The 19,798-nt window shown below is 45.5% G+C and overlaps 2 protein-coding genes across 3 annotated transcripts; one reads left to right on the top strand and one right to left on the bottom strand.

The window, feature by feature from the left end:
• Positions 1–1,165: 1,165 nt before the first annotated feature.
• LOC134359739 (uncharacterized) lies at positions 1,166–10,997 on the bottom strand. Its single transcript, XM_063073311.1, has 7 exons — positions 10,870–10,997; positions 6,945–7,078; positions 6,188–6,300; positions 4,034–4,133; positions 2,876–2,997; positions 1,765–1,995; positions 1,166–1,301 (listed from the first exon to the last, which is right to left on the bottom strand). The coding sequence occupies exons 2-7, from the start codon at positions 7,004–7,006 to the stop codon at positions 1,186–1,188; spliced, it is 744 nt and encodes a 247-aa protein (XP_062929381.1). The 5' UTR covers positions 7,007–7,078; positions 10,870–10,997; the 3' UTR covers positions 1,166–1,185.
• A 149-nt stretch (positions 10,998–11,146) lies between these two features.
• rpl28 (ribosomal protein L28) lies at positions 11,147–19,484 on the top strand. Of its 2 annotated transcripts, none has more exons than XM_063073312.1 (5): positions 11,147–11,211; positions 12,384–12,472; positions 13,166–13,289; positions 16,595–16,713; positions 19,336–19,484. In XM_063073312.1, exons 2-5 carry the CDS (start codon positions 12,392–12,394, stop codon positions 19,423–19,425), a joined length of 414 nt encoding a protein of 137 aa, XP_062929382.1. In that variant the 5' UTR covers positions 11,147–11,211; positions 12,384–12,391; the 3' UTR covers positions 19,426–19,484. The 2 variants fall into 2 exon arrangements, with proteins under 2 accessions (XP_062929382.1, XP_062929383.1); XM_063073313.1 differs by having other exon boundaries at positions 11,183–11,277.
• The last annotated feature ends 314 nt before the right edge of the window (positions 19,485–19,798 follow it).

A 19,798-nucleotide genomic window follows, 5' to 3' on the forward strand; every position in this document is an offset into this window, starting at 1 on the left:
TTTATCACATAAATGACACTTACAGAAAAATGAGCATTTGCAATAATTGTGCACAATAATGTCCATTTAATTCACTATTGCACAACTACCCATGAAAGTAACATACAGTGTTCATAGTTTGATTCAGGAAATAAGATTAAACAATTTCATCAAAACACCTTTGGCTTGCCGAACCAATTAAGGGTTGAAAATATTAAACTTTCACAATGCCAATCCACAGTCTGAACTGCTCTGGCAGATTATTAAAATTAAGATTGAAACTTTGTATGTCTACTTATTTTAATCTTTCTTTGATTAGATATTTCAAATTATGTACACAAACACTCAGGATTTATACAACTTATTAATCTACAGAATCAGATTTGTCAGCTGCTCCCACCCTCACCACAGTGAGCTACGATTGCTGTTGGCTATGCAGTTAGGCTTTAAGGATTGTGGAAGGGCAATAGATGCAACCAGACCGTTTCGTACCTTTGTTCAAGTTAGCAGCTCACAGGGCAAACACAAGCCTAACCCCGTCAGCTTGGGTCCTTTAGAATTTAGTACAAGTCTGACTACTACTATCACATAATAAGGGGCAAACAGCAATTCTGCAAATACTGAGGAACTCAGCCAATTGGGCAGCACCTATGGAGGGGAGTAAACAGTTTCGAATGAAAGGTCTTGGCCTAAAACATCAACTCATTATTTCTCTCCACTGATGCTGCCTGAACTTTTAAGTTCCTCCAGTATTTTTACATTTACTTTTTTTTAAGTACAGTGCCGAACAGGCCTACTGAGCCGTGCCACCCATCACTGGCCTAAGCATAAAATAATTGACAATGACTAATTAACCTACAAACTGGTACATCTTGGAACATGGGGAGAATATACAAACTCCTTCCAGACAGTGCCAGAACTGAACTGGAAACTCTGGAATGCCCTAAGCTGTAATAGTGTTGTGCTAACTACTATACTACCACACATATTAATCTGCAAACTAGCCGTATTCTCCTCATAACATAACCTGTAACAATTTAACAGAAGGACAACTACTTATTGATGAATGGCACTATAAATCCAAGTTTATAAACACCCTGCAGTGTGAACTCCGGATATAACATGACAGATGTTTTAAGTACAGAAATAAGTGGGCATGTTGCCAATGCACGTGAAACTCTGCTTTTCCTTGACCTAAAGCAGGATTCAGCTTGGGCCAGCCATCTGTAGAGCTGCAGCAGCGACCTGGATTTTTTCATTCAGCTGTTGCGGAGATTTCAGTAGTTGTGCCAATCTGTCGCGTGGCATTTCAAGCAGCATGCCTGTGGAGGTATTAATGTTAAAGATTAGACTGCACTCTAATCAAAATCTAAAAACAATATCACAAACGCTCAATCAGCAGTCTATGCACCCCATAACCCTTTCCTCTCCTTTGTCAGCAGTGTACAGTTCCACAATTCACTGCAGAAACTGATGATGCTCACTAATCTGTAAACAGAAACAAACAGTGAAATGTGCCGTTTGCATTTACAACCAACACAACAAAGGATGTGCTGGGGACAGCCTACAGGTTTCACCACATGCTGCTGTGCCAACATAGCATGCCCAGAATGCTCAAGAGGACACAACAAGCAACAACAGAACAAGCTCTGTTCCTCCCACCTACACATACACAGTCCTCTAACCTCTCACGAAGCCAAAGCAGCGTTTCCCAGACTCTACTCTCTGCTCCTGCACACAAGCATAACTTAAAAACACGCACATTAACTGTCAAACCAGCTGTACCTGTTATCTTGCTGGAGTGCTGACCATATTTTGTGCTGTTAATGTAACAGTACAACTCCTCTCCTAGGTTCTCAGTCTCGCTGTCCAGATCACTTCCCTCCTCATCATTCAGATCGGAATCTGAGCATCGCTGTGGGAGTGCAGACTTGGCCCTCTCGACAGCACCTTTTAGTGCCAGGCTGTCTGTCAGCAAAGTCTGAATGGCAGAAGGGTCCAGTTCCAAAAGCATTCCTACAACAGCGAGTCAAATCAGAATCCGATTAGTACAGGAGGCCCTCATGGTGGGGATCAACCATGGATGCTGCATTCCAGCTGTCTATGTGGTACAGTACGGAGAGCGAGCTGTTGCCCAGGCAGCAGGCTCCCCCTCTCCGTGCAGCTGATGAATCTAAAGGAATGGCAGAGACCAATTCAGCTTGGCACCCACAGATTCATAGGCGTAATCAGTTGGTGTGTAAGACTGTCTTTGGGACTCCAGCTCCGGATTTATCCTCAGGGTTTGCTCCTGAAGCCTCCCCCTGAGTGGGTATGGCTGCACCGCACAAAATGCCCGCATGTGGGGGGAGGGGAGGAGTACAGGCTGGCAGGTAACAGGTGAGGAGGAGGTGGGTGGGTGGGGCAGAGGATGAAGTGAGAAGCTGGAAAGTGATGTGAAGGACTGAAGGAGGAGGAATCTGATAGGAGAATAGGTTGGACCATGGGAGGAGCAGAACCAGGGGTAGGTGAGGAGAAAAGAAGGGTGAATGGAGAACCAAAATAGAAATGTAAAAACAGAGGTGGAGAAATTGATGTTTATGCCATCAGGTTAGAGATATACAAGCTACCTTATGTATTTATATTGTGTTTTTTTCCTATTCTTTATTTTTTTGTAATTTTTGTGCTGCATCAGATCTAGAATAACTATTATTTCATTCGCCTTCACAGTTGTGGACTGGAGACGACATTAAGTAATTGTGAACAGGGTGTGATCCTCCACCCCAGAGGGTTGCTTATCTTGGCATGAGAGGAGGCGACAGACCCAGGTGTTGGGATGGGAACGGAGGTAGAATTAAAATGAAAACCACAGCACTGTTTGCCACGTGAAGATTCATTGAGACAAGCTTTGCCTCACCTGTAATGTAAGCACAGTTCTGAGGATCAATCTTCTCTACCTGTTCGAAAATCTTCTCTCCAAGCTTCTCCTTCGCATCGTCAAGGTCCAAATCAGAAACTTTCGTCTCATGAGGCAATTCTCTGAGGGTGTGAGAAGCAGCCAGCTTCGTGAATAAGGCATGGGTCAATCTGTAAATTACCTATTCAGATCTCAGCACAACAAATAACATAAAACCCCACATTCCCAAATGCTGCAGAATACAGACAACTCTTCACTCTGAAGCATTTCAAACGCGGCTCCCCGATCTCAGACCATAGATTTCAGTGGCAACTTCTCACACATCTCCTCTCTCACCCCAGAGCAGCTGATGTCCTAGTTTTAGTTCTAGAAAGCAACAGCTTGACCTGACAGAATATCAAATACAGTAGAGTCTGGTTAATTGGGGCACATCAGCATCAGTATGTTTCGGCCCAACTTAAGAAGCTGTCCTAATTAGCCAAAGTTTCTTGGAAATAGTTAAAGGAGTATTGAAAAAAGATAAACTACCATTTAGCTGAGTTAACAAATTAGTGTACAATGCTGTGTTCTTTTGATTGACTAAATTAACAAAATCAGTGCAAATACATAATGTAGATAATGGACTGCCTTCATACAATGTTTTGACAATTGCATCTTCTAACCCTTCATGTTCATTGTAATATCCAAAGATGATTGCTGCTACCTTCAAATTCTCCGTAGTTCCTAACCTGTTGAAGTAGTGAAATCATTGAGTTTTCACTCCTGGCCATTTCTGGCATCTCCCAGCCTGATTGCATGAAACCACAGTGAGCCAACAGTCCTGAATTGTCTTACTACTTATTTCTTGCCAACTATCAGTGACAAAAATCACTGCTTTTTGAACATACACACATGTAACTAATGCTATTTAGAAACTGTCTGCTCCAAGCATGGTGTAGTGCATGTGACATTAGTTAGAAACTAGTGTTGTTCAGCAACAGTCTCCTGGCCCAATTAAGCAGTGTAGTGTCTCAAATAAATGAAGGGAATCCCGACCATTTTCTTGATTAGTTTTCATTCTTTAAGAGTTTTCCCAAATAAGTGGTTGCCCCAATTAACTGGTGTCCCAAATAATTGGAATCGACTGTATTCCAAATGTTGCTGGTGACAGACACTTACTGCTGAAGTGCTTTCTCAGCAACGTGAATCCTTTGTTCCAACAGCTGTGGATCACTGACCAGTTTCTTTACTTCAGCACGTCCCAACTCCAGCAGCATTCCTGTAAAATTCAGCACATCCGCCGGTCAATGTCCGTCACAGGCACTCACCATAAACTCCATCATTACCACCCAGCGCAGCCAGCAGAGTCACAGTCATGGCCAGTTGGGACCAGATCTCAAACACATCACTGACAACGCGCAGGTGGAAACAGCAGCACCAGTCAATTCAGCTACCTAAGTGTAAAGGGGAAGTGTCTGAGCAAGAAAGGAATGCAGCTAGGGTTGGGAAAACGGGGAATCACTGAGTGGAACAGTGAGAGTGTCACAGCAGTGGGGTGCTAGCACCAGTCTATTACAGCTTGGGGCCACAGTCCAATTCCAGTGCCACCTGTAAGGAGTTTGGCACATTCTCCCCATGAACTGTGGGGGTTTTCATACGCACGTGGGTAGGTTAATTGGTCGTTGTAAATTGTCCTGTGATTAGGTAGGGTTAAAAAAGATTACAAAGAGGCGGAGCAGAGTGATGATGGTGTTAAATGGCAACTCCTTTGTTTGCATCTTCGGAAACAGCTCTATTTCCATCTTTAATATCTTCATTTTCCCCTTTCAGGGTTCTTTTGAAGACCCTGACCTGGAGTTACACTCTGACTATGGTTCTTTGCGGGAATGGGGCCCACTCTCGGGGTTCCATAACTGGCTGTTGCTCGGCACGCTTAGGCTTGGCCTAAGAGTCCGGCTTGGATTTGGAAGCCTAGGATCTCGGGACTCTGGAGATGGGCGGATCGAAGGTCCGTGTCAAGGCAGGAGACTAGTGTGTCGTTGGGGGAGTCGGAATATCTACGGCTGTGTGCTCAGAGACTCGTGATCTTTGGGCCGAGTTCGAAAAAAGCAACGTAATGGACATCTCCCCGCTCGCAGTGAAACGGAGACACCTCTTTCTCCCTTATTAAGGAGAGAGAGAGAGAGCCTGTGGTATGTCAATCACCGGGTGAACAATGTAGTCTGTGGAGTGCTACAAGTTTGTTTCTTTACTGTTGCTTTGCTCATGTTTGAGTGCTCGGTGTCGGGTGCCGATGCTTTTGTTTTGCCGGTGGGGGCAGGGGGGATCGTTGCTTGCTACCGCTTACACACAGGAGGGGGGAGCTGGGGGAGATTTTGGGGTTCTAAAATTTAACTGTCGTTCATTCTTTGGGGCACTCCTCTGTTTTCGTGGATGTTTGTGATGAAAAGGCATTTCAGGATGTATATTGTCTACATTTCTCTGATATTAAATGTACATATGAAACCTTGAAATAGGCCAGTTGCTGGGCGGTGCGGCTCATTGGATGGAAAGGCCTGTTCCCTGCTACATCTCCAAATAAAATGAGGTGGAAAGGTTTAAAAACGGATCGGAGGAGCAACTTTTTCAGACAGAGGGTGCTGAGTATATGGAATGAGCTGGAAACCCACGTGGTCACAGCGAGAACGTGCAAACTCCTTACAGGCAGGGGTGGGAGATGAACCCAGGTGGCCTGTATTGTAAAGCATTGTGCTACCACTACACTACCATCATCTTGAAAATGAGACCAAACTGCAGATTCCAACCAGCAGATCTATAATTTACTGTAGCCTTCAACAACTTTTCTGACGCATAACATCGTCACTTTCCACGTCGTCCGCAAATATATTAATCATTCCTCCGACAGTCACTTTTCACAAACAGTAACGGCCCCAGTAGTAAACCCCTGCAGTGCCCAACTGGCCACAGATCTACTATATTTTATTAACTTATTTATGGCAGTATTTTGTTTTATATGCTGCGTGTGATGTATGTTTTGAGGTCCGGAGGAACGTTGTTTCGTTTGGTTGGACATATGTACAGTCAGATGGCAATAAACTTGAACTTGAAGAATCATAACAAGCTCCTTTCATCGCTGCCCTGCACCATCTACCCCCATCGAGCTGAGACAGTTTCAGATCCAAATAGTCTGCTCTCCTCAGAATCTCAGGTGGACATTCCGAATGATGTGCCATGCAAATGTCCAACTTGTAACTGCCTGCATTGATCAATCTCCTTAGATATTCTGACACGAAAAGACGCTGTAATGTTGAAGCTGTGTTTTGACCATCTAACCTGTTATTTTCTCACTGCGCCCAGTATTGTGAATGTCCACCAGGTCGTAGAGCTGGTCGCCTAATGAATCTGTCGAATCGGAATCTGTCTCGCCCTCCACCGTTTCAAACAGACTGGAAGGCAAACAACAGAAAGCAATTAACAGACACCAAACATACAAACAGTTCAGTACTCAATATGCATGCATTCCCTAACCATTCCAGCACAAACTAGGGCCAATCTAACACACTCTGCAATGGAACAGACACACTGTTAGCTATCCTCATGGAAATTTACAGTGAAAATACTTATAAATGATTGCAAGAGATTCTGCCGATGCTGGAAATCCAGAGCAACAAACAGAAAACGTTGGAAGGATTTAGCAAGTCAGCAGCATCTATGGAAATGAATCTGGCCGTTTACCTCCTCTCTGCATCTGCCTGTCACCTGCTCCTGGTGCCTCTCCTTCCCTTTTCCCCATAATCCATTCTCTAATAAGATTCCTTCTTCTCCAGCCCTTTACCTCTTCCACCCATCACCTCCCACTTTCTTACTTCATCCCCCCCCCGACCCATCACATTCTAGCTTATTCTCTTTCCCCTCCCCACACTTCTTATTCTGGCATCCCCCCCCACCTTCCTTTCCAGTCCTGATAAAGAGTCTTAGGCCATTGCTGCCGAGTTCCTCCAGCATTTGGTGTGTGTTACCTAGACATGATACCCAGTTACATAGCTTCCTTGACACACGACACACAACACAGATTTCATTAATGCCTTGCCATTTCTCTGTGGAGTTCTGAAGGGAGCTCAGTGCAGACAGCTGTTTCTCCTCATGTATCATCTGATCCAGTCCGGTAGTGGGGAGCTCAGCAACCTCCCTGGAAGGGCTCGAAGCAAAACATGTGGTACTGGACTGTTGAATGTGTCACAAACAATAGACTTCCTTTTATGTTACTGTTAAAAACTGGAAAGACTATTCATCTTTATAACTATTGCAAACTCAAAATTATTCACCATTTTCTGTAATCAATACAAATAGTCCTCATGGTGATATCTATATTGGCCAATACCTTTGTTCAAATTTTGAAAGGGCTGTGTTTCTTTCTAATTCAACAGTTGTTGGGTCAGATTCCGTCTCATTCACAATTCTTTCTTCAACCACAATGGCACTTCCTCGCCTGCATTCAGCTTTCAACAGAGGCGTACTCTCTGCTGTGTCTCCCCTCTGTGGAGTGAAAGAGCTCCAACCCACCACCCCTCATCGCAGGTGTCATCAGCATTCCTTACAAAATGGAAAATTAAACAGAAAATACTAACATCAGGGAAGTATTTCTTACAACACAGAACGCTACAGCACAGTACAGGCCATTCAGCCCATGATGTGCCAACCTTTTAACCTACTCGAAGATCAATCCCGCCCTTTCCAGCAAGACCATGAGACATAGGAGCAGAATTAGAATACTCCACATTGATCCCTATCGGCCGATTCATTATCCCCCTCACCCCCATTCTCCTGCCTGCTCCCCGTACTGACTCATCAAACTCCACCTTAAATATACCCAATGACTTAGATAGAAACCTCCGTCATCACAGTTTCCTTCCACAGTCCAAAGACGTAACGGCTAGTGGGTTAATTGGTCCTTGCAAAACTGTCCTCTGATTATGCGAGGATTAAATTGGTGGGTGACTGTACAGTGTGGCATCTCTAAATCACATCGTGGACCAGTTTGGTCGAAGACCCGTTTCTGTGCTCTGTGACTCCATAAGCCCATAAACCCCATAAGCATAAACGTGATTAGTTCCCAGGTCGTCTTTGCCTGCCTCAGGCCACGTTGAGATGTACCATGTTCACATCTGGATTTCACTCTCCCTCTGCACTTTCTCGATGGTGCTAATTGCTCAGGGTGTAATGAGCGTCACTAACATTTGGGCACCCAGCATTGTTCATTTTATGATTTACAGTAACTTTATGCCTTGGCACTATATTGTGGCCACATCACAAGACAGTGATAACAGATTCTGAATAGACAATGAACCCATGAACACTCGCTATTTTTTGCTCTCTTTTTGCATTAGTTATACATTCTTCATACAGTAATTTATAAACTATTTTTAAATTATTATAGGCTAAATATACTGCTGCAAGACAGTAAGTTTCACGACATATAAAAAACATAGAAAATAGGTGCAGGAGTAGGCCATTCGGCCCTTCGAGCCTGCACCGCCATTCAGTATGATCATGGCTGATCATCCAATTCAGAACCCTGCACCAGCCTTCCCTCCATACCCCCTGATCCCTTTAGCCACAAGGGCCATATCTAATTCCCTCTTAAATATAGCCAATGAACTGGCCTCAACTGTTTCCTGTGGCAGAGGATTCCACAGATTCACCACTCTCTGTGTGAAGAAGTTTTTCCTAATCTTGGTCCTAAAAGGCTTCCCCTTTATCCTCAAACTGTGACCCCTTGTTCTGGACTTCCCCAACATCGGGAACAATCTTCCTGCATCTAGCCTGTCCAATCCCTTTAGGATTTTATACGTTTCAATAAGATCATCCCTCAATCTTCTAAATTCCAGAGAGTATAAGCCTAGTCGATCCAGTCTTTCATCATATAAAAGTCCTGCCATCCCAGGAATCAATCTGGTGAACCTTCTTTGTACTCCCTCTATGGCAAGAATGTCTTTCCTCAGATTAGGGGACCAAAACTGCACACAATACTCCAGGTGTGGTCTCACCAAGGCCTTGTACAACTGCAGTAGTATCTCCCTGCTCCTGTACTCGAATCCTCCTGCTATGAATGCCAGCATACCATTCGCCTTTTTGACCACCTGCTGTACCTGCATGCCCACTTTCAATGACTGGTGTATAATGACACCCAGGTCTCGTTGCACCTCCCCTTTTCCTAATCGGCCACCATTCAGATAATAATCTGTTTTCCTGTTTTTGCCACCAAAGTGGATAACTTCACATTTATCCACATTAAATTGCACCTGCCATGTATTTGCCCACTCACCTAACCTATCCAAGTCACCCTGCATCCTCCTCACAGCTAACACTGCCACCCAGTTTCATGTCATCCGCAAACTTGGAGATGCTGCATTTAATTCCCTCGTCTAAGTCAATATATATTGTAAACAACTGGGGTCCCAGCACTGAGCCTTGTGGTACCCCACTAGTCACTGCCTGCCATTCTGAAAAGGTCCCGTTTATTCCCACTCTTTGCTTCCTGTCTGCCAACCAATTCTCTATCCACATCAATACCTTACCCCCAATACCGTGTGCTTTAAACTTGCACACTAATCTCCTATGTAGGACCTTGTCAAAAGCCTTTTGAAAATCCAAGTATACCACATCCACTGGTTCTCCCCTATCCACTCTAGTAGTTACATCCTCAAAAAATTCTATGAGATTCGTCAGACATGATTTTCCTTTCACAAATCCATGCTGACTTTGTCCGATGATTTCACAGCTTTCCAAATGTGCTGTTATCACATCTTTGATAACTGACTCTAGCATTTTCCCCACCACCGATGTCAGGCTAACCGGTCTACAATTCCCTGGTTTCTCTCTCCCTCCTTTTTTAAAAAGTGGGGTTACATTAGCCACCTTCCAATCCTCAGGAACTAGTCCAGAATCTAGCGAGTTTTGAAAAATTATCACTAATGCATCCACTATTTCTTGGGCTACTTCCTTAAGCACTCTGGGATGCAGACCATCTGGCCCTGGGGATTTATTTGCCTTTAATCCCTTCAATTTACCTAACACCACTTCCCTACTAACATGTATTTCGCTCAGTTCCTCAATCTCACTAGAACCTCGGTCCCCTACTATTTCTGGAAGATTATTTATGTCCTCCTTAGTGAAGACAGAACCAAAGTAATTATTCAATTGGTCTGCCATGTCCTTGCTCCCCATAATCAATTCACCTGTTTCCGTCTGCAGGGGACCTACATTTGTCTTTACCAGTCTTTTCCTTTTTACATATCTATAAAAGCTTTTACGGTCAGTTTTTATGTTCCCTGCCAGTTTTCTCTCATAATCTTTTTTCCCTTTCCTAATTAAGCCCTTTGTCCTCCTCCGTTGGACTCTGAATTTCTCCCAGTCCTCAGGTGAGCCGCTTTTTCTGGCTAATTTATATGTTTCTTCTTTGGAATTGATACTATCCCTAATTTCCCTTGTCAGCCACGGGTGCACTACCTTCCCTGGTTTATTCTTTTGCCAAACTGGGATGATCAATTGTTTTATTTCATCCATGCAACCTTTAAATGCTTGCCAGTTAAATGCCGGCGATTCCGACAGCAAAGCTCCCAGATGCCGGGGAGCGGGGAGGATGAAGGATCCCCAGGGTCACAGAACCGAGGGGAGCCGGTGGAGATTTAACTGGGGACGCGATGAGCAACTGCTTCGCCCGGAGTGTGGCCCGTGTGGGCAGCGAGGGGCCGGTAACGGCGGGAAGGAAAGCTTCAGGGAAACGGGACCGACCGGGCACCGTCCCCGGTCCTTCGTCGCCCCGGTAACCAGCAGGGAGACGCCGCGTCCCTCCTCCCACCCCGGGGCTACCACAGTTTCAATGGCACCGAGCCGCCGAATGCTTCTTCCTCCCTGCGGACTGGGACTGCGGCTGCGGCCCCGGCCCCGAGTTTTCCTCACACCCGGCGCCCGTCGTCCACCGAACAACCGCTGGCCAAAATGGCGACACCTACCCTCGCTCGTCGCAGTTCAATTGCGTCAGCCGTGGAAACGGCGCGCGCCGAAATGCGTCCCTTCCGTATGGCCAGTTGTTTGAATTCCTCCGCACCGGAAGTAATGTAGTTCCGCCAGAAACGGTAACAAACTGAACGGTTTTGAGTGCCCACGCACCGGGCTGGACGCTCTGACAGAAGGAGGCTTTACTTTAGATTTTTTTTTTAGTGGGAGGAAACTGACTGGGGCAAACACGGGGAGGGGAGCGCCCGGCGGTGAGGCGGATGGCGGAGGAGGCCCGGGGATAAGGCGGCGCGTGCGGTGGTCTCGCTCTTTCTGTCCGCGCGGCGCCGGAGGAGCAGGTCCGTGTGGTGCCGCCTGGGAAACCCCGCGGGGCGAGCAGGGCTAAAGGGGCCGAGTGTCGGGGGGTAGGAGCTTGTTGGCTGTTGGTGGGACCGGGCCTGGCGTGTGAGGGAGCGCGGGTGGGGGTCAGGTCCGGCGTGTGAGGGAGCGCGGGTGGGGGTCAGGTCCGGCGTGTGAGGGAGCGCGGGTGGGGGTCAGGTCCGGCGTGTGAGGGAGCGCGGGTGGGGGTCAGGTCCGGCGTGTGAGGGAGCGCGGGTGGGGGTCAGGTCCGGCGTGTGAGGGAGCGCGGGTGGGGGTCAGGTCCGGCGTGTGAGGGAGCGCGGGTGGGGGTCAGGTCCGGCGTGTGAGGGAGCGCGGGTGGGGGTCAGGTCCGGCGTGTGAGGGAGCGCGGGTGGGGGTCAGGTCCGGCGTGTGAGGGAGCGCGGGTGGGGTCGGGCCTGCTGTGCGAGGGAGCGCGGGTGGGGTCGGGCCTGGCGTGTGAGGGAGCGCCGTGCAGCCTCGCTCCCTTAGGGACAGAGTGCGGACGGACTCGGGGTCCCTAAAGGTTCATTTGCAGGTGGTGAGGAGGGCTAATGCAATGTTTAGCGTTCATTGTGTGTGGACTGGAGTAGAGAGCAGGTTGAAACTTTACCGAGTGCTGGTGGGCAGGTTCGGTTAGCTGTGCTGAAACTGGAGAGGGTTCGGGGACGGGAGGCTCACGAAAATGGTTCCGGGATTGAATGGCTTGTTTGAAGAGCATCTGATAGCTCTAGTCCTTTATTCACTGGAACAATGAAAGGGATCTTGGCAAAACCGATCGAATGTTAAGATGTCTATAGAATGCATGTGGAGAGGATGGTCGAGGTCCAGATGTACTGGTTGTTGTAAAAGGTGGGTTTTGGATGTCTCTGAATAAATAGTCTGGAGTTCATTGCCATATGTAGTGGTTAAGGACAAATAATTAGTGTATTTAAAGCAGAAATTGCTGAGTTTTTGGTCGTTGAGTGGATTAGAGCTTACAAGGAGAATTGGGTTGAGAAGGAAATCAGCAATGATTGAATAGTGGGGGCAGAATTGATGGGTGATGTGGCCGGTATTGAGAATTGATGGGTGATGTGGCCTGATTCTGCTCCTATACCTTGGTAGCTCCAGCCAGATCTCTGACTCTGTCCCGGTCTCTCTGTCTGTCCAGGGTTCAAGATGTCGTCGCACCTTCAATGGATGATCATCCGTAATTGCTCGAGCTTCCTTATCAAGCGGAACAACCAGGTGTACAGCACGGTGAGTGTCCCCAGCACCACTGTCACACACCTGGCCCTGTGAAGCATCTCCCTTGCCTCCTGTTCGGTCTCTTGCATTCTTACCCCAATCTGTTCTGTTCTGGTCCTCTGTCCCCTCGCTGATCTTCCTGTGCACCCTCGTTTCACTGCCAGGCTGTGTTTCCGACAGATGATTGGACTGACTGTGATGCTTTAGAACATAGAACTGTACGGGCACTTCAGCCCATAATGTTTTACCAATCTAGTAACCAACTCAAATCTAACCCTACATAGCTCTCCTTTTTTCTCTCGCCTGCTTGAGTTACCTGCCTCCACTACCACCCCCGGCAGCACCCTCCAGGCATCCATCACTCTTTGTACAAAACCTGCCTCTAACATTCCCCATACTTTCCTCCCATCGCTTTGGAATTCTGCAAACATATGCAGTTGTTCTGTTAATGCCCCTTTCCCTGGTAACGGCCAGTGTTCTGGTGGAGTGGTCAGGATCATTTCTAAGTTTCAATATTAGTTTCAGCCAGCTCCTTATATTGTCAGAGTTGGCCACATGTGTCCTTGTTAACAACTGACCCACCTTTCATCTGGGTTCTGTTGAAACCCAGCCTTTGGTGGTGTTCAAATTATTCAGATATTCTTTTCCTCCATTTAACTCAGGGACATCCAGTGTCCAAATTGAACTTACCGGTTTGCATTACAGGAGCCCAACAACCTGAAGGCTCGAAATTCCTTCCGTTACAATGGACTTATTCACCGTAAAACTGTGGGCGTGGAGCCAGCGGCTGATGGCAAAGGCGTGGTTGTAGTCCTCAAAAAGCGAGCAGGTACGTACGTTAATCAGTTCCTTGACCTATGTCTTTGCAATATTTTTCTTCCAAGTGCTGGGTTCAGGTAATTCAGGTACAAGAACGGTTCTGGTTTCCACAGAGCGCGATGAATGCACTGGAGAGGGTGTAGGGAAGGTTTATGAAGTTGCCAGGACTGGCATGGTAGCATAGCAGTTAGCATCATGCTATCATAACGCCAGCTGTAAGCTCGGTTTGGTTCGATTCCCACTGCTGTCTGTCTGTCACTGTGGGTTCGTGAATTGTGGATGTCCAGCACAATCCTCACTGGTTCGATTTGACACAACCGATGACAAGTACAGACAGTCTTAGCCATGGGGTAATAGAACATTGATACAGGTCCACTTGATCTCATCCTTCCTGTGGCATAGTGGCCAGGATATCACAAAAAGAAGATTGGGGATGAAATAGGGTTGTTTTCAATGCTGAAGGAAGATTTGAAGGCTAGGCATGGAATAAATTGGGAGATGCTATTACCCTTAGCGCAGGGGTCCCCAACCTTTTTTGCACTGCAGACCGGTTTAATATTGACAATAATATTGCTTCCTTCAGTTAGTCCTGACGAAGGGTCTCGGCCTGAAACGTCCACTGCGCCTCTTCCTATAGATGCTGCCTGGCCTGCTGCGTTCACCAGCAACTTTGATGTGTGTTGCTTGAATTTCCAGCATCTGCAGAATTCCTGTGGTTAATATTGACAATGTTCTTGCGGATCGGCTGACCAGGGGTGGGGGGGGGGGGCGCTGTTCAAGTAGGCTTAGATTCACCTCAACATGTCTTTTACAGTTAGGGTTGCCAACTTTCTCACTCCCAAATAAGGGACAAAAGTAGCAGTCAAATCCCAGGACACTACCCCAAGAAAGACTACCATGACTATGAAGCCTTGTGCATGTGTGCCGAATTTTTCCTCACTAAGCGGTTTTGCCTTCATCTTCCCGACTATACTGCATGTACGTTATTTCTACTTTATATAGGCTGTGTATTTATCATATCATTCCTGCTTTTACTATATGTTAGTGTTATTTATTTTCGGTTTTGTGTGTTATTTGCTATGATTTGTTAGGTTATTTTTTGGGTCTGGGAACGCTCAAAAATTTTTCCCATATAAATGAATGGTAATTGCTTCTTCGCTTCACACCATTTCGGCACGAAAGGTTTCATAGGATCACTTTACCTTAGCAGGGGGGAATACGGGAGAAGGGTGGTCCCATATGGGAGAAACCAATTTAGCTCAATAAACGCGATGTCCCGGCAAATATGGGACAGTTGGCAACCCTATGTTCAAGTTCAACAGTGTGTGACAGGGAATGAGGAAAGGTGCAGCTGACTCATATCGTTTCCTCATGGCCCGGTAGCACATGCTTTTCAGCCCGGTACCAGTCCGCGGCCCGGTGGTTGGGGACCGGTGCCTTAGTGAATGTCTCAGAAACTGGCGTCAGTTCTTTATAGGGCTTGGTCTGAGGGTCTGAACCACACTATCTTTAATAGAGGCATAACTGCAGCATTATAAGACCCATGGAAGGTCGATTTAGAATTGTAACTTTTTTCAGAACGGACATTATCAAATATAAATATTTGCTGTGGTATGTTGGTGTAATGTGCAACTTAAATACATCAGTATCCAGTAATTAGAAAGATGAAGGAATTGGGTAACAAAGTAAAGTTTAGAGATTAACAGATATGGAATAAAATGTACATAAACACAATCAATTCAGGTTCAGCACCCCTTATCCGAAATTCCAAAATCCAAAAGTCCTTGAAAAAATTTTAAGCGCTATTGTCGCAAATGGAAAATTCCACAAGGTGCTGGGGAGGTTCCTAGGTGATGCATGACTTTTACAGTTCTGAGAAGTGTCCACGTGTATATAGGTTAATGAAAACACTGCATAAAGTATTAAATGAAGATCTGGATCACGTATTATAGAATGGATTCATCCACATCGGAGTGAACAAGTGCTACTTAACAGGACACAACAGGAAATAAGCAAAGATCTATTGTGGCAAACTGAAAATTGACGGTGATTTTGAAAATTCAGAAACTGGTTGCAGAAATTTAAGACAGACAGGATGTTAAATTTCTAAAGATTTGTGGTGCTAAAGCGTTTGCTGATCACAAAACACCAGAGAAATTAATTGATGAATTGGCCAAGATTGTCCCTGATAATAAAAAATCCAACCCACTGAACGACTGCAGATGAAGTGTGAAGCAAATACTGCTTACCAATAGCACGTAAACTGAGTTGGGAATGATGGTGATGCCAAACAGGCACTGACTGGCCATCTGAGTAGCCAAGGTAGTGATAGGTTACCTTTCTAATTACACAAAATTATTGAAAATATACAAAGCCAACTGCAGGATGTATATGTAAGCTGGATATGTAATGTAAATAGATTTTGTGTTTTGGGTCTCATCCCCAAGATGTCTCGTTCTCGATGCAAATATTCCAAAATCCCAAACATTTCCAGCCCCAAGCATTTCAGTTAAGGGGTGCTCTACCTGTACTAGTGTAGATTTAAAATGTAAGCAGCATTATTAAAACTGGTTTAAAGTCTGTATGCATTCAGCTTGTCTATAATTTTGTATACTACTTTAAGATCTTCAACATAACATCCAAACTCCTGTTCTTAGTCCTGCCGAAGGGTTTTGACCCAAAATGTGGACTAACTTTTTTCCATAAATGCTGCCTGACCTGCTGAGTTCCTCCAGCATTTTATGAGGGTTGCTCGGATTTCCAGCATCTGCAGATTTTCTTTGTTCCTGTTCTCAATTCTGATTTATGAAAGCCAAATATACCAAAAGCTCTCTTGATGACACTATCTACCTGAATTGTCACTTGCAAGGAATTTGATCTGTATTTCCAGATCCTTCAATGCCCTACCATTCACTCTGCAAGTCCAACCCTCGTTTGTCTTCCCACACTTGCCTGCATTAGATTCCATCTGTCATTTTCCAACTGGTTCAGATTCAGCTGCACATTTTGATAACCTTCCTCGCTGCCTACTGTTCCCCCAATCTCAGTGGTATCCGCAAATTTGCTGATCTTGTGGGTGCAGAACCGATTCGGATGTTGGCTCAGAAACGGTTTTCGGCATTGTCCCCATTTATCTTGACCTTTGGCCTTTTGTGTGAAGCGTCTGCTTTTATAGTAGAAAAATGGCTGAGTTTAGGGCTTTCGTTTTCTGTGGTCCTGTAAAGAATGTTCTTTCTTGTCTGGTGTACTTCGAGGTAAGTTTAGCCTTTGGTAATTTGCCAGTACTTCATAAGTCAAGCTTGTTATACGGTTTAGGTCAGAGGAAACCAGCAACGTCCTATGAAAGGATCACCATCAATAAGAATGGCCGAGCCACCCTGAACAGTTTGCGCCACATCATTCGCAAGAACAACTACAGGAAGGACCTCCGCATGGTAAGAAGGGTTCTGGGTGTTTACTACTGACGCCAGCTGTTGGCTACCATAGATTGTTTGCTGCTGCTGTCTTCATCCTTAAATCCAGTGAACATTCCCTGGATTTGAGTGTGTGTGGTAGGTTACTGTCTCAGCTGAGGAATGTGTTATGATTCGGTGATTGCAAGCATATTGCTTTGACATAGGAATTGCACCCGTTTCTTTTGAATGTGGCGCAGACAGTCCCTTTGGCCCAAACAGCACATACAAGATATCACGTAAAATATGGTCACACAAAAAAAAGTCGCAAGCCGAGTCCATGAATGTTAGTGCAATCTGCAGTCAGATACAATACGACTTATTTTCTGCTGAGCGAACACTAGAGTGTAGCACTGACTCCAGCTCAGGCACCGCCCCAGCACTCTGGTGTAGAGCACCAAGAGAACAGCTCTCCTCTGGGCAGCTACTAACAGAGGACATCGAGGCCCAGTCCCACCCCCCCCCCCCACAACTAGCTCCCCTCGCTGTTTGCCAATGTCAGTGAAATGGACTTGCAGCATTCCACATTAACAGTGTCCAACAGGGTCTTGCAATCACTAAAGCCTCTGCAGCAGGCAGCAGGATGGTCTGCACCAAGCCCAGCTTCTCCACTAATGAGCAACCTACTGATGGGGAAACTTGAAGTACTCCCCAGTTCTCAGTGTCCAGCAGAGTCCTACAATCATAAAGCAATACGTTCACAATGGACAATAACACCTCTGGTTGGCCCAGTAGAAGCCATTGCCCCAGAGCATGTTGCCATCTTGCTGCTCCTTCCATGTACCTATCAATATTTCTCTTAAATGTTGAAATCGAGCCCATGTCCACCACCGGCAGCTTTTTCCACACTTGCACCATCATTTAAGAATTTCCCCCTTATGTTCCCCTTAAATATTTTACCTTTAACTCATGACCTCCAGCTGTAGTCTCACCATCAGAAAATGCCTGTTTGCATTTACCCTATCTATACTCATAATTTTGTACACCTCTCAAATCTCTCAGTTTTCTACGTTTCAGGATATAAAGTCCTAACCTATTCAACGTCCGCTATAACTCAGTTTCTCAAGTCCTGGCAACATCCTTATCAATTTTATCTGCATTCTTTCAAACTTATTTACAACTTTCCTGTAGATAAATGACCAAAACTGAACACACTACTCCAAAACAGGTCTGTCGTCATAGCGAGAACGAATTCTGGTTGGCCTTGCAAAGACACTGAGTTATCATTTAGAAGTGGCTGTCCCAATCTCTGTTGGATTTGTGGATTTATTTGGAGCAGTTTTGAGAATGCTACTTCCCAGCCTGCTCAGAGGCAATGCTTTCTAGCTAGCAGAGTCTAAAGTCCCAACTTGCTTAGTGGTATCGGTCCATTGCAGAGGAAAGGTTGGCAGCCCCTGGTTTATGCCAATCTCTCTGTGCCTTTGTCATGATCGTACAGCAAAAAGCATCTGCTCTGATCTCCAAGTCCAAGTCAAAGGTCAAATGACAATCAAGGTTGAAAGTTACACTTTGTTCTCCCCATGCTCCAATCAACTGGTACCACAGCATGAAACAAGTCCTTTGGCCCAACTAATCCGTGCTAAGCTTCTCCATCCAAGCAACTCCCATAAATGTTTTTGTTCTGTTTGGTTGAGCCCATAGCCACACTGTCTAGCAACTGGTCTTTTTGACATGACGATATCCAGTGACCAGTTAACCTAACCCGTATGCTTTTGGAATATGAGCACCCAAAGGAAACCCACGTGCACACAGGAAGGACATAAACTCTTGTTCGATTGAACTCGAGAGCCCTGAGCTGTAATAGAGTTGCGTTAACCACTACACTGCCTATCAACTATTGCTCTCAGTGTGCCTTCCAGCTGGCTTTACGAGCTATTGTAGCTGCCTCAGGTATGTACTGATTAGTATAACACCATTACTGCCAATCCCACTGCTGTCTGTAAGGAGTTTGTACTTTCTCCCCATGACTGCGTGGGTTTCCTCCTGCATTCCAACATGTACAGATTAGGTTAATTAGTCACATGACTGCGATTGATCAGTGCGGGCTTGTTGTTGTGCTATATAAATATTAAAATTAAATTATATATATTTTTTGAGTGGCCCACTGTTCTGATTAGATCTCGCCCCCTCAACTTTAAAGCTATACCTTCTGGTTTCTGATTTCCCCCTCCCTAGGAAAAGGACTGTGACCATTCACCCTATCTCTGCCCTACATGATTTTACCCAACTTCATACAGGCACCTGTCTCCTGCATTCCAAGGGGAGACAAAACATCCATACTGCCAACCTTTCACTTAACTCAGTCGCTTGAATAGAAACATAGAAAACCTACAGCACAATACAGCCCCTTCGGCCCACAAAGCTGTGCCGAACATGTCCTTACCTGAGAAATTACCTAGGTTACCCATGGCCCTCTATTTTTCTGAGCTCCATATACATGTCCAGGAGTCTCATAAAAGACCCTATCATATACACAATGCGGGTAATATTCTTGTAAGTCTTTCTAGGTTAATAACATTGATTCTGGATGTTTTGACTGAACTATACTGTAAATTGTTAGTGTTTGATAAAGGTGTTTCAGTGTGATGTGGCTGTTTCTTGCAGGCTGCTCTCCGCCGGGCTAGTGCCATACTGAAGAGCCAGAAGCCAGTTGTGGTCAAAAAGAAACGCACCAGGACAGCCAAGAATGCATAAGCTTATAAAGGATTCTGTATACAGTTTATGGTAATAAAGTTTAGAGAATTGTCTCATCACGAATGCATTGAGAGTGAGATTATATTGAGTCTTTTGCATTTGAAGCCCTGGACGGATCTGTATTGCTCACGGGTGCTTCAGTGGTTGTGCCACCACCGGCCACATCTGTAATCACTTTGGGCTCCTGCTTTGAATCAGTTTATTCAAAGTATGAAAATCATATATAATCCTGAGATTCACCTTGCAGGCAGCCACAAAACAAAGAAACACAATAGAATCTACAAAAAGCCCCACCCAGCAGTGACTATCAAACATGCACTGTATGCAGAAAAGAAAAATTCTTGCACACAATAAAAAGTGTACTTATGTACTG

The sequence above is a fragment of the Mobula hypostoma genome, chromosome 21 (genome assembly GCF_963921235.1).
Source record: "Mobula hypostoma chromosome 21, sMobHyp1.1, whole genome shotgun sequence".
NCBI classification, from domain to species: domain Eukaryota; kingdom Metazoa; phylum Chordata; class Chondrichthyes; order Myliobatiformes; family Myliobatidae; genus Mobula; species Mobula hypostoma.